Source organism: Aquila chrysaetos, chromosome 8, assembly GCF_900496995.4.
Source record: "Aquila chrysaetos chrysaetos chromosome 8, bAquChr1.4, whole genome shotgun sequence".
Taxonomy (NCBI): Eukaryota; Metazoa; Chordata; class Aves; order Accipitriformes; family Accipitridae; genus Aquila; species Aquila chrysaetos.
This window is the reverse complement of record NC_044011.1, coordinates 26,734,106-26,748,369: the sequence shown is the minus strand read 5'-3', so window position 1 is coordinate 26,748,369 and position 14,264 is coordinate 26,734,106. Positions and strand designations below refer to the sequence as shown.

Sequence of the window (14,264 nt, the reverse complement as noted above, 5' to 3'; positions counted from 1 at the left end):
CAGCCAAGTTACAAACAGAAGTTAAAAAAGATGCTTACTCATTGTAGGAGTCAACATTCATCGAGCTCCACTTAAGGGATTTTCTCTTGTGTAAACTTGACTTTATAATTAAAAAAAAAAAAAAAAAAAAAAAAAGTGGCGTTATGAAACAAAGACTTTTGGCAAGTATATGGGATGCATAAGCCGGAGAGCAGCATCTTTCAGTCTGCTATCCTGGGAAGCTTCCTTCTCGGGCGGGCAACCCTGCGCCGAGGGAGGAGGACATGCCCTCCTGAGGAATGCTCCTGGTTCACTCCCAGCTGAACAAAGCGGAGCGGGCTGCAGGGTGCCTCTGAAAGTTGTTTCCACCCCCCCTTCTCTTAATTTTCATGGGAGGGTGGCGGGATCCCAGTCTGCTCGTGTGTGATGAGAATGGAAAGAACAAGTGCAAACCCTACGCCTCCCTGGATCCTATTTTACTGGGTTTTTTTGAAAATGTCCTGCAAACTGCTGGCAGCTTTTTTTAATGGAAAATACCAATCGCCTAGGATCTATACCTAGCCTTTTGCCAATAATGAGAAAACTTCACCTTCTGTCCCCAGCAATTCTTAGGAAATCTTTTGCTGTTATTCCTACAAATCCAATTACAGATTGTTGAGTAGCTAGTGGAGTAAGCTTATTGAGGAGTGTCACATCACTAAGTCGTGCGTATGTGTTTCAGTTTGTAATGTGGTCTGAGCCGCTGTAGAGGTGTCAACTTAAAATGCAAGTAAGTAGCAGAACAGGGCTAATCCCAGCCACTACTCCCCTGCAGCCAAATTGTAGCGCAATGAATGACAGTGGAAATGCAAAGATGCCACTGTGCTTATCACACACAGCCAGATGGTGGACCTGGATCAATGCACACATGCCACGATCAATGCATTTGATAAAGAATTAAGAAGAAAACTGTACATGTTATCAAAGAACTTGTACATGGCATAATTATGATTCTGCATGTGCTTACTGATGATATTGGAGACTCAGAGGCAGGTGATAATGAAACTGATAGGAAGAAATAGCTTAAAGGCTACAGCATATGGCCTCAGCACTAAGAAATCTTGTCAAATAGTTCAGAAAGCTTTTTTAACTGTTATTACAGGCTGCTCATAGTGCAAGCTGGTGGCAACGTTTTAATTTTTTTTTTTAAATCTGAAATGTCAAAAAGTTACAAAAGCTATACTTTTCAGAATGGTTCAGAAAATAATTAAGACACTATTGTGTTTTAAGCACGGCAAAAAAACCTACAGGTAGAGCGAGTGTTCACAATTTTGGGGGGTTGTGGTGGTTGGGTATTTTTTAATATATATAATTCCTTGTTCCCTGAATAAATGTATTTAGACTTTAAGGGGGCTAGTGGCAGTTTAAGGAATGTGTCTGGGTAGCAATTTGCATTTGGCACACCAATTGCTACAGATACAGTTTTGATATTATTTCTCATCAAATGTAGAGTATTTCCCTGTTACCATTTGTGCTCTGTCGGCTGCATTACAGCCACCTTGGATGTGTGAGAAGGTAATTAATAATTTCTGGAAAATAAAGTTGAAAGTAATAAAAAAAAGCATATATATTTATAATGTAGAAAAGGTACCTAAAATACAAATTCTCATGCTCCAGTTGATAGATGAGCTGTCTAATCAACGCCTGGACGTAACTTAAGTGCTCTCATTAGTGTGAAGACCTTCAGGCTAAATAAGACTAAATCCCTTAAAAATTGCTTCTGCAATAGAAAAATCCCCCTTACCATTTTCCTCTGCCTAAATCATATCAATTAAAAAGAGAGGGAGGGAGGGAAGGAGGGAGAGAGAGGCATTTTCACATGACTTTGTTTTAACTGACACTCAAAAAACTATCTTCTGAATCCAATTTAAAATGTTGCAGCAAAAAAGTTCATTAGCAATCAAAGAAACAAAAAAATCACGCTGAGTTTAGTTTCTCTTTCACTTTAAACTTGGATCTTTAATCAGCGCTAAGGCGTATAATGCCCATTGAATCCTTTACCTTAACTTTTTTTTCAACCCCAAATATTTAATCAACATTGCAGTTTTACATTAAATTGTAAAATTTATCAAAACGACCCTCCAGAAGAGTGAAGTGTGTATTTTATTTGCAGCGGGACGAGGAGCCCCTCAACCCCCCCATCCCCCGAATTTCAATTTGTCCTGACAAACCATTGGGTATTAAATTCTAAAGGCACGCAGAGTGCATAAAGAACTGATGGCTTGATTAGCTCTTGTGGTGCAATTGAAGGAGCTGTCTCTCTCCCCGCTTCTCCATTTTGAGAAACACTTTGATCTCCGTTCAAGTCAATTCATGAACATCAACTGACAAGACTGCATGAAACACCCCAATGGTTAGGCCCAAACTCGTAGCAAACTATTTGGTTTCATTAAGGCTTCAGGAGAAGTGACCAGTGACAGTCCTTTCATTCAGAAGCCAACAGGCAAGTGACTATTTAAACTTTAATGTGCACAATGTACTGCTGAAGGCTGCTACACCTATAGTCAGTCACTCAAGTATGAATGCCTTTACCTACTATTTTGTGACATGTGAACTACTAAGTGCAGCTGCAGTCTCATTAATGCATTCGCCCAGATTTGTTTGCAGGACTAAAGAGATGATTTGCAGTATTTCTGGTGGGAGAAACGACTGTATCTTCAAAGGAAGGTAGAACAGCAGGTGCTATATAAAAGCCAGCGATTAAAAAAAGATTGTGTTTTTAAATGCAGTAATTTATTAAACATTTGCACGAACGTAGTAGAAATATCCATTCTGGCTGAAAACATAAAAGATCGTGAATCACATCACCTGCAAAATGCAGGGTATTTGGTGTGGTTTCGAGCTTTGCTACAGTAAACTATTTACACATCACTTTTCCCCTTTTTTAGTTGCCCTCTCCAAAGAGTCCCACTTCAAAGAGTTCATTTTTGCACCAGTTCCTGTCAATGCAGGTCAGAAACACTAAAGTGGAAAGTGGCTGCAGTGCCGTGGCACAAAGAGTCTCTGCGGCTGAAATCAAACAAAGCCCAATTAAACTAATCATAACGTCCCAGTGAACACAAGGAAGCTCACCTGGTATTTCTGGACTTCTTGTGTGAATTCCCAACTCTACTCGGTACTTGGTACTATAATTACCCTGACCAAAATACTGTGAAATTACTGCTCTGATCTACTAATGGCTGCAAAAAATCAAGCCGTTGTGGTTTCATGCCAAGGGGCCGTAGCAAGGTGGCGCAATGCTTTCTGACAGAGACGACAACTTCTAAAAACTCAAAAGGGAAAATTAACGGGATGTGGTTTATGTTGCCAAGGACTGTTCATTAATTACCAATTTAATCACTGCTGGAGGCATGACATTACAAAAATCTGGCTGAAAGTTCTAATAGATTATGAAGACCACCTAAGAAGAGTGACCAAGAAATGTACAAAACAATTAATACTGTTTCACTGCTATCAAAGACACTCAGATTATTTTACATCAAGTGAAGCAAAAGAATTAGTAGCTTCACAGTGCCACCACTAGGAACTGTAAATACAATGGCACACAATTAGTAATGCACATGTGACTTTTCGTTCAAGGCATATATCCTTGGGAAAGCCAGAACATGATAAGGAGAACAAAAGAAACATTTTAAAATGAAATGAATAAAGATTTTAACTCTACCCTTGTGCATGCTGAGCAATAACAGAATAGGCAATGCAAAATACAGCTCTAAGTAATGGCGATATCATCCTGGGATTCACAACAGCGTGTACTGAACATCCACACAGAAAACGTCCACAGTTATTAGCAGCGATAGAAAAAGAGCATTCCAGATGCTAAGAAACCTGGGTCTTGCTTTGTACACAAAGGGATAGCTCTGAAACACTAGGACAGTTTTTTGCTAAGATTTATAAACGGATAGAAGATGCTAAAGTTTTTGAACTAATGTTGTTCAGATGATCTTAAAATTCAGTTAATAAATTGACAGCCTATTTTCTGTGAGCGTACAAGTTAATGTTATGGCTGCAGACGACGCAGCACCTTGAATTTACATCCACATAATAAATAACTGCATATTTATATATTTAGGCTGGATGCTTAAATGGTGTAAATAGATACAGATTACTGAAGTAACAGCAATAAAATTCAGCTGAGAATCTCAAGCATTTGTATCTAAAACTCAAACTGCATAACATTTATCTTGCATTATCAAAGGTTACACTTTATTCTTGAAATCCCTCCTGGTATAAAACTGACAGCGCATACTAATTCTTCTTAGAAATGAGTTTACTTGCACTAATTGATTTATTTCCCCAGCTACGTCAGGGAGTTGTCTATAGCAGTATTTTTGTACAGTGGAATATCACAACTTCATAGTAAGAAAGTGCTTAAACAGATCAAATATGAAGTCAAAAGATGTAGAACCTTCTTGGAAAGTTACAGATTATTTTTATTTTTCATGTATTGAGTAATGTTAAATAAAACAACTTGTTTGTTCTTGCCATCAAGGAAATGAGATCAGGCTATCTCAACCTTAGCTTGTCGTTATAAAGAAGTAAATATCAGTTCAGTTGTGGTTTTGAAGTGTTCAGTCAGCAGGTCTAACCATCATTTAAAGAAAAGTATATTGTTAAAACAGGTATAAAACTTGGAATGCTCATGAAATGTAAATACTATACAGCATAGTCTTATCAGCTTAAACCATATTTAGCCACTTTATAGTGGCATACAGACAAGACATATAAATGAACAACAGGGAATAAGTTACCAAAGCTCAGGGATTACCAAAATAATGTTCAATCTTTTTACCAATTAGATGGTAACTGCTTCTTTGTAATCTCAGGAAGATCTAGTGATCATATCTAAATCTGGTTGCAATTATCAGCATGACAGACTAGTCTTTTTCAATCAATATTTTCCAATTAATATTAAAAGACCAAGGTTGCCATCTGTAAAGTCCTACACCTAAAAAAATTAATGTTAGATGTTTAATTAATAAAGATCAGATCTTCCCTCTTTGTTTTTTAAAGAAAAACAAGATAGGAGTAACTTGGGAGTGTTTCCTTAATTGAATTAACATTACCACCTCAATCACAGACATTTATTTTCCAACTGAGGAGACTACAAAAAAAAAAAAATCCACTGATGAGCTAGGTGCCTTTCCTAATGCAACAGAAGTAGGGATTCTGGTTTCACATAGGAATAAAAATTACTGAATAAAGCTATCTTGTACTCATTTTCAAGAACCTGCTAAAATATTTCCAGGAAAGAATACCTGCAATGCTAACTTGAGTTTAAGGCATCTTTCAATCAAATTATAATATTCTATTTTTGTTGTCTACTGTGAATTTGCTTTCTGTACCACTTCTGTTCATGTTGGCTAGAGTTTACTTTTTGCTCACATATTACAGCGGGACACTTTGGAGCTTCTTAGTGCAGAGGGGCAGCACATTATTGCAGGACATGATCAATAAATGGGACCATTTATTAAAGCTTTTTTCTGAGTGTTTAAAATAATGATTTATTTTTATTTTATTGCAGCTGGTGTATCCTGCATCTGTGCAAATGTATGCAAACAAAATTATAGTAAGAGCATAGAAACTCATCTCCTTTCAGATTTTGTCACTTTCTGAAGCCTTTCTAAAAAGACGTCCATTTCCACTGGTCCACTGTGGATGCAAAAAAAGTTACCATTTTGTACTCAAATATTTATGAAAATGAAAAGTAATGGGCACAACAGATTGACACCTGAAGTAGAAGGAGCTTATTAAATATGAATTAGATACAGCTGCAACAAGTGCTTTGAACAAGGAAGTAATAAAAAGCAATATTCTGAGCAGAAAGAAACAATCTCATGGCTTAGCCCGTTCCTGCTGCCCTCTGTATACAGTGTTTGCATGTTTGGAGGTAACAGCTTTTTGGTGAAGTACTTTGTATCTGCAAATTCTACTATAAAAGCTGAATATAGTCCCCACTGCTCTTTCAAACCTATTTTTTTTTTATATATTTGGGCAGCTATAGCTGTCATTCAACTTGAATAAATATGAAATAATGGTAGCAGAGATAAATAAAACCAAATCTTTCTCTGTACAGAAAGCAGGCTAGCAACATTTGCATTTAAGCACAGCAGTGGCATCAGGATTGCTCTCTGAAAACACCCCTTCAGTTTGTATTAATCTGGTTTTTAATACTTATTATCCAAATGAAGTCCCTCACAATTTTTAGTGTCGTCATCCTCGAATGCTGCTGTAAGAAAGAATTACTATTTTACTATTTCACAAGAGGGAGAAGACAGAGCGATTCCCTCTGGGTATCACGCTATTGAACTCCTGCATCACAAAACTATGCTAGATCCTAGATACACAAAATTTTGGGCTGAATCCGTATCCTCATATGGCCCAGTCCTGCACCTTAATTCACCAAGGAGGAATCCTTAGTTCAGGCAAAACCCAAATAACTTCAGGAACAATCCGTGGCCCATGTTAGGAAGAAAAAAACATCCTTTGCCAGATGAGCACTATTTTTCATGAATTCCATGCTATATGGCACTCCCTGCTAAAGCTGTCTACCTTGCAAAAACAAGTTAAAAGAATTTGACACACGATTTAGGAGATGCCAGAAATAAAACTAGTGGGCACAATCTTAATTTTCATCCTGCTCTGTATCCCTTAGTATAGAGCCTTGCCGTGGCACTACTTTTTACTTTTACTATCCCCTTATCTTCAGCCTAGATCGGAGCTCTACCGATTGGGGTTCAACACTTTGGTTTATTTTCACTGTTCAATATGTAGGCCCATCAATATGTAGCACCATTCTTTACTCCACAATATTCAAATCCTGCTCTGTAGGCAGAATTACTAATTTTTTCAAGGGCTTCTCTACAGTGCTCATCACTACGGTATTTAAGTGCCTCAAAAGCATTAATCACATTCCCTTCTCACAACACCCCGTGGTGGTGTTATTACCCTGTTCTTCGGATGAGAACTGAGACAGAGAGATCCAGCTAAAAGGATCTAACACTGGGTGCTCACTCTAGGAAGCCTATTACCTCTTTTTTTTTCAGTATACTAAGCTTTATGCAGCCCTTTATGTGTCTCAAGCATAGCTCCGATTGATTTCCCTGACAGACCTGGATGCTCAATACAGCTGCAAATCAAACCTTTGCCTCAAATGGCAATCCAGAAAGGAAGGATACACAATTAGTGACCACTTGGAGGAAGTTTGGTTCAAAAGACTTAGCAGCACTGATCAGGAACTCAGAGGCAAAGGCAGCATTACATTTAATTCTTTCGAGCACCTTAACTGTGACCTCATCCTTTTGCTCCTTGCAATCCCTGCTTCATTTGCTGTATACTTTCCAATTTCTGCAACCAGAAGGACGGAGGTCCTCAATCCTCTGAGCTAAATGAGACACAATTGCTTTGGGGAAAATAGTATGTGATCACATAATTAAAGACTGCGTCATAATGTATATACACAAAGGAGGTTAATTAAAGTTGCCTGTGCATTTCTTAACTCCTAATTCCATTCTCTGTAATCATGCTGACTCCATAACCATAGCCATTTGAGTTTACACAGTAAATGACAGCTGCAGTAAATTTCCATTCTTTATGTGGACCAGTCATTACAGGAGAATAAGACGAACATTTTGCCACCAGCCCTTGCAGAAATTTGCTGACAGTGGAGTTATGCTGAGATTCAAGAATTATGGATTCCACTCCATGTTCTGCAAGTGAGAGATCCCTGCTAGAAAGACCTTTTAGCCCTGTGACTCCTGAATATTTCCCACCCATTATGGTCCTCTCTAGCCTGCCAATTTGCCAGTTAGGTTGCACAGACCAGCTCCAGTCTCCTCGCCTTTCCAACATCACATTCCAGCCAAGCTGCTGCTGCTAACAACCATCACTACAGGCTGATATTTTACAGCATCTGGTGGGAGCAGATATGTTCCTTCTAGCCCTGTGATATTCATCATGAGAAAAGGCAAGTTAAATAAAAATGAGTAAGCTAATAAAAAGGCTCTCCTGGTTAAAAGCTAAGTGATTACAGCTGCTATACCAGATTGGAAATGACAGAAGCATCTTGTAAAAGAGTCACTACATGCACACCTACATCAAGAAAGCAAGCAGAAAGGCTGAGCTGTTTATAAATCTACCATAGAGAAAGGGATCCATGAGGGGATCAGTAACTGTTCACAGAGCTCTTAAGCTAATTCTTCCAGTCTCCAAAAGGCTACATCAATTTAAGGACATATCTCTGATCCTCCCAAACCATGAGCATGTTTTCAAGAAGTTTCTGATCAATGCGGTCTCTTCTTAGGCTTCAAATACCTGCCTACAGGCTTACATACCTCCATACTGGCTGGCATGCATGCATACAGCTTGCAGATTGAAGGCTTCTGAGAAGCACCAAATGAGCAGACCTAACAGTGAAAAAACAACTACCTGACTACCTCGCTGCAAGTAGGGAAGAGACGGGAGAAAAGAAAAGGGGCTAATATGATACAAGTAGAGGAAGCAAGCAGAGAACGACAGGACTAAATCAGGTGGCTTGAACAGGAATGGAAGATGATGGCACAGAAGGCAGAGGGGAGATGTCTAATAGAAAAAAGAGTAAAGAGAGCAGGTATCATGAAAGAAAAGTTAAAAAGGAAAAGAAGAGGAGCTGAAGTAGCCAGGGCAGACAGTTGAAATACAGTCTGAGAGAGAGGAAAGAACAAGAAGACACAAACTAAAGAAGAGGAAGAGGATACAGCTTGGGATGCAATGAAAAATATGCGATTCAGAGGAAAATGGGATTGAGTTAACAGTTACATGAGAAAATTCAGTGCCTTAATCTTCTGCTCCCACAACTTCATCAATTTCTGAGTTAAAAAGAAAAAAAAAAAGGTAAAGCAACTGAGAATACTGACATGGGCCTAGCCCCAGAGCACAAACATGAGAAGATGGAAGCACACTGTAGCAAGAAAGAAGACTCAGGAAAAAGGGGTAAACAGCCAAGAGAATGGATATGTCATGGCAAAACTGCCAGTACTTCATGAGAGGCCAGCTAGTGGTCAATAAAGAGACAACAGAGATTTTTTAAAAAGGAAAAAAAAAAAAAAAAAGAGAGAGAGAGAAAAGCAACTCCAGAGTACATGACTACTGAAAAAAATAACACAGTAGTGGTTCTACCAGAGGAAGGGTAAGGCTTAGGCTGAAGAAGGTCTAAGGTATTTGCTCTATGCTTAGACGAGAAACAGAAACACTGGTTTTTTTTTTTCAAAAAAAGACTTTTACCAAAACAAATCAGGTGAGCACATACCAAGTAACCTGTATTTATGAGCATGGAACAGACTTGGAAATTTCCTCCCTTTTGTTGGCCTCAAGCAGCAAATACAACCCCCCACACTGTATATTGTTCTCACTTGTTTACTAAGAAAAGAGCAATTCATAGTTCTTGTATGACAAATGTAAAGTGGTAACAGAAAGGCTTACGATACAAGATTTTCAAAAGTAACTAATGACTCTGCAGGCTTAGCTTAGCTGGGGTGACTGATTTTCAGAGCACACACTGAAACACTGGGCTGCTTAAGCTCTTTTTGTGAAGGTATCAAAAAAGGTGCAATTGCAAACTTCAAGAGTTACTTTCGAAAGTATTGGCCCTGGAATATCTCTTCAAAGTTTTCTTATTTAAAATTAGATCTTCCTATTTTAAACCATTTTCTTTTGAATCCCTCTCAATCCACCCCAAAAATGAGCCTAGTCCAATTCCCGCTACTAAATGCTGATTCTCATTATCATAACTCTCATTTGGATAACACACTACTACACGTTACTGCACACTGACACATACAACACTGCTTTAAGTCAAAGTTCTTATCATTAACCTTAATGACCAGAAAACACTGAATAGAAATAAGTCTGTGCTATTTTCTAACAATCAAATAAGCAATGACCTGTAGTAAACTGGCACAACTACATCAAATGGAAACGTCTTATCTCTATGAAGATCAAATATCTTAAAGAAAAACAGAAATAAATGTATTTTATCTTATATCTATATATGTTGATGCATACATACATCCTCATTCCAAACATACACATGTATGGATATGTGCATAACATATGTATATGTTATATACAGCTTTACATAATAAATATTATATATCAACTTTATATAATATATGAAATGTGAATACTATACCAGCCTCCATTAAAGACACCCCCCTTTCACAATGCATGTTTCTCACTGAAATGCATTAGGAGAATGTTGAGCTTAGTAGTCAAGCACTCAAAAGTTAGAAATGTTGAAATTACACTAGCTGTACAGCCTTGCATTGGTTCTCATTTTGTATAGTCTTTAATTGCATAACCCATACTTTTTTTTCCCCTAAAGGACACTTGTCTTTTTCAGTGGCCATGACTGACAATGTTCAGTGAATGAACAACTGTTCAATATCTAACTTTACCCTCATCATTCACTGTCTGCCCTACACCTTGTTTAAAATACACTATGTAAACTTTTCTCTGAACACAGAATTACTGATTTCTTCCAGAGCACTTCTGAGGCACTCTTCACCACAATATCTAAGAGTTTCCAAATTACATCTCCACAACACCCTTTTGATCTGAGGAGCTTTTGTTATTCTTATGTTACAGTTAACTCAAGTCAAGAGTGCCCATTACCTGTTTGCTCAGAGTGCCCAGGATTTCAGAGGAACCAGGACCATTTGTTCACAGCACAGTTCTCCTTGACTTGGCTACACCTGGGTGCATTCAAAACTTCCAGAAATCAGTCCCCAAGAATCTTGGGTTGGAAATCAGAAATCAAGGAATCCACCACCTTGAGTATGTTGGGTTGAAGGTGTCCATCAGAGTGCTTCTGATGGACGCAGCAAGAAACTTTGGCTCTGCAGAGCAGCCCTAAAAGACTGCCCTTCCCTTTCCTGCAAGCTTCTAATTCATTTTTCAGCTTCTGTAATAAATTAAGTAAGGTCTCATGGGTAATCTGGCTGCCTGAACTACGCAATCCTGACACTCTCACCCTGAAAACTCTGTCCCCACCTCCTGTCCTGCAGCTGGTTTTCACAGCCTAGACACAGTCTTTATTTTTGTCTAACTTTACCTTGCCATCTACCTCCTTGCCATCTCTCCTCTGCATGCCAGTGGGGTAGCTCCTTTTCCTCCTGTTTGGATTTCATCAGCAGGAGTTTGAGTCTAAAAGAGAAAGTTTTGCTTTCCAATACTATGATCTGCATCAGAATGGGCCCTGATCTTTAGAGAAACAACAGTAAAAGATGCTCTTGCAGTGCTGTGTCCATACAGACAATTTTTACTGACACTTACCAACTTTTCTGAACTTCAAGGCCCTCTGACAAGACTGCTTTTAACACAATTTCGATTGTTTTGAACAGATTTTTCAAGGGGATGGAACCTTCTTCCCATAAGACATTTTTTAACATGGATAAAACAATGCTTTATCCAACCTAATACAGAGAAACAGTTGGACAGGGTTTTTTGAATTTAAATAAATAAATAAATAACTATTACCCTGAGGCAGAGAGCTGATGGGGAAAATTTCAGCTCAAACAATGAAATACTAGCAAATTATAAACCCTTTGAATATAGGAGCTTGTAATAAGAAATGTTAGGCAACTTTAATTACAGCTGTTTCTGCCTGAGTAGCTACCTATAGTATCCCTCCTCTCATGCTGTTTGCTTTATGAAAAACTAATTAAAAAAAAATCCAAAGTGAAATTTATACTAAAATATACTTATCTAGGAAAAACTTAAATACAAAGTAATAAAAAAATTGCTTATATATCATGATGTTATTATACAAATAAGAGTTGTCTGCATATATGAATATATTTTGACAAAAAAAGAAGTGTCAGTTTGGGGAGAGGAATTGTTAAGGAAAAAAAAAAAAGTACAGCATGGATCCGAGACAGTTTAGAGAATGAAATGAGACATGTAAATCACTGTCTTCATTTTTTGATTGTATGATCCCATCTATGTAAAAAGCAGTATCTGCCCCTCGGGACTAGGCTATGAAAGATGTGAATCAGTAAAGATTCAAGCCCTTCTCTGTATCATTATTTTTCAGCTACATTTACATTCTCAGTTGCCAGTACAGTCTCTAACATGCAATAGTTAGAATCACAAAACCTGCATTGCAAAGGTTTGCATAAAAATTAATTAGCTTTCATCTCCAGAGAGTATGCATCCTTCCAGGTCACCATGGAGGCCACTGGAGGTGCAACCATAGCTGCTGCAACACTGGAGCTCGCTCCCCAGCTCTTTCCCATCTCACCAGCATAATCAACTTTGGTGATAAAAAGGAATTGTTCCATCAACCCTTTTACAAGACTGTCACAAGCAGCTTCATTCACTCCAACAACACTTATGAAGCAGCAAGTAGCTGACATCACAGGCTCAGGGAATGCATTTACATTAACTGAAAAAAGAGAAGTAATCAAAAATAGCATAAATTACTTCACTATGATTTAACAAGTAACTTTTGTTTTTCATCCCATTAGAAACTGCAGTGCCAATCAAAGAAGGAGCTCCCAGACCCCTGCTTCCAGTGAAGTCTATGGCATCTTTCTGTTGGCCATAACAGCAGGAGAAACAGGCTTTAAAAGTGAGCTAAGGGTACATGACATATCAGAGTAATTCAGCATGGAAAAGAAATATTCCGCAAGGACATTATCCCCACAAAAGCATATGCACATACAATAAGTTTTAACTACGTAAACTGCCGTACTGGCCAATATTTCTTACATCATTCAGCTGCTTATTGCGGGCTGGGATGATCGTATTGGTTAGTTGCTTACTCCCTGCCTTTAAAGCTGCATCTCTTCTTGCTTGCTCAAGCAGAACTCTTGCTCGTTCTTTAAGTTCTTCCTGTCTTGACAACATACGTTGCTTAAAAATAAAGAAATATAATTAACAGCAAGGCAGCCTCAGGGTACTTAACGTTTATACAGTAGTTAATAGCTGGGAGCCTTCCTGTATAATAAAGGTCAGGAGTCACATGGATTACAGCTTCATGAGGTGACAGAGCATTCTATAGAAATGAAAAGATGATCAAAATGTAAAATTAAAAAAAAGTCATAGGCCTTTATAATGTAAATAAGAGTTCTCTCCCCTCCCCGTAAAACTTAATTTCTATCAACATTTAATGCCTTTAAACTGCAACTGTGGAAAAAAAATAATTGGCTTCATAGAAGCCATGTTAAACATGTGCTATGTGTTTACTTATTTACTTTAATATGTATGCAAATATAATACTTTGTTGGCTACTTACATGGGTATCGCTCATTTATAACTTAAATTGAACACAGAGGCTGGGTACAAGGCAAAAATCCCTGCAAAAATATCTGCTTCTACTTCATCTACAAATATCCACAAGAAAGTCCCTTCTTCATACACATGACTGCTTATATTGCAGAGTAGAAGTAACAGAAGGGGGGCTTCTGCACGGGCAACACGAGCAGCTCCCATACATATATACTCCCAAATGCTGACTTCTTAGTCAAGGTCAACTGTGAAGAATCTGGGAAAATGTGTCTCTAGGCCTTTACATGACATAGAGCTGGGACAGATCTTGCAGGCTGTGCTCCTTCAACAGCCACATGGAAATTGAGACCATTGACTCTAACCAACAACTGAGTGTTCAAGATTAAGATTGAGGCTCACATCTGAGATTTTATTACCATGTGCAAACACACAGATGATTAAAGACCATCTTTAAAGTCATCTCTTCCCTTCTCTTGGCCTATTACGCCTTTGCACGTGAAAATCTTTGTAGAGAAGACATCCTGTCTCCTCCTGCTCTATTATTCTGCATGGGCCAAGCTGTTCCTTTCTCATCCAGTACACAAAAGTGATGAAGAGAAACTTCACGAGACTTCACTGATTAAGGGAAAGAAATTAGCTAGCTATAGAACTAATATTTGGCCATTATCACCCATCTGTGGGCTGCTTCTCTTGCAATAAAATGAATCTTTATGGCACTTACTCAGGAAAAAAACATAAAAATATTTGAAGCCATCCACACTACCAAAAGACTGGCTATATTCTTTTCTTATCAGAGCTAATGGCACAAAGCCAAACAAAGCCAAAACTCAAGAATGCTCTTCACAGGTGTAAAATTATAAGCCTGCTTTGGCATTTTTGTAAACAGGGCTAGTAACATTTTTTACATATTTTTGTGCTGATATGCTTTACTGATAATACTCAGCATTTATATAATATTCAACTTTTATCCTTACAATAAA

General features: G+C 38.1%; 1 protein-coding gene across 12 annotated transcripts in view; it reads right to left on the bottom strand.

Annotated features, from left to right (window-relative positions):
• The window catches only part of EHBP1 (EH domain binding protein 1), a 231,399-nt gene that overhangs the window by 60,228 nt on the left and 156,907 nt on the right, over nucleotides 1–14,264 (bottom strand). For all 12 annotated transcript variants that reach the window (XM_030021257.2, XM_030021255.1, XM_030021258.1 and 9 more), the window contains one exon: nucleotides 12,766–12,909. In XM_030021257.2, the coding sequence (XP_029877117.1) occupies nucleotides 12,766–12,909 (144 nt within the window). The remainder of the gene's footprint in view (nucleotides 1–12,765; nucleotides 12,910–14,264) is intronic.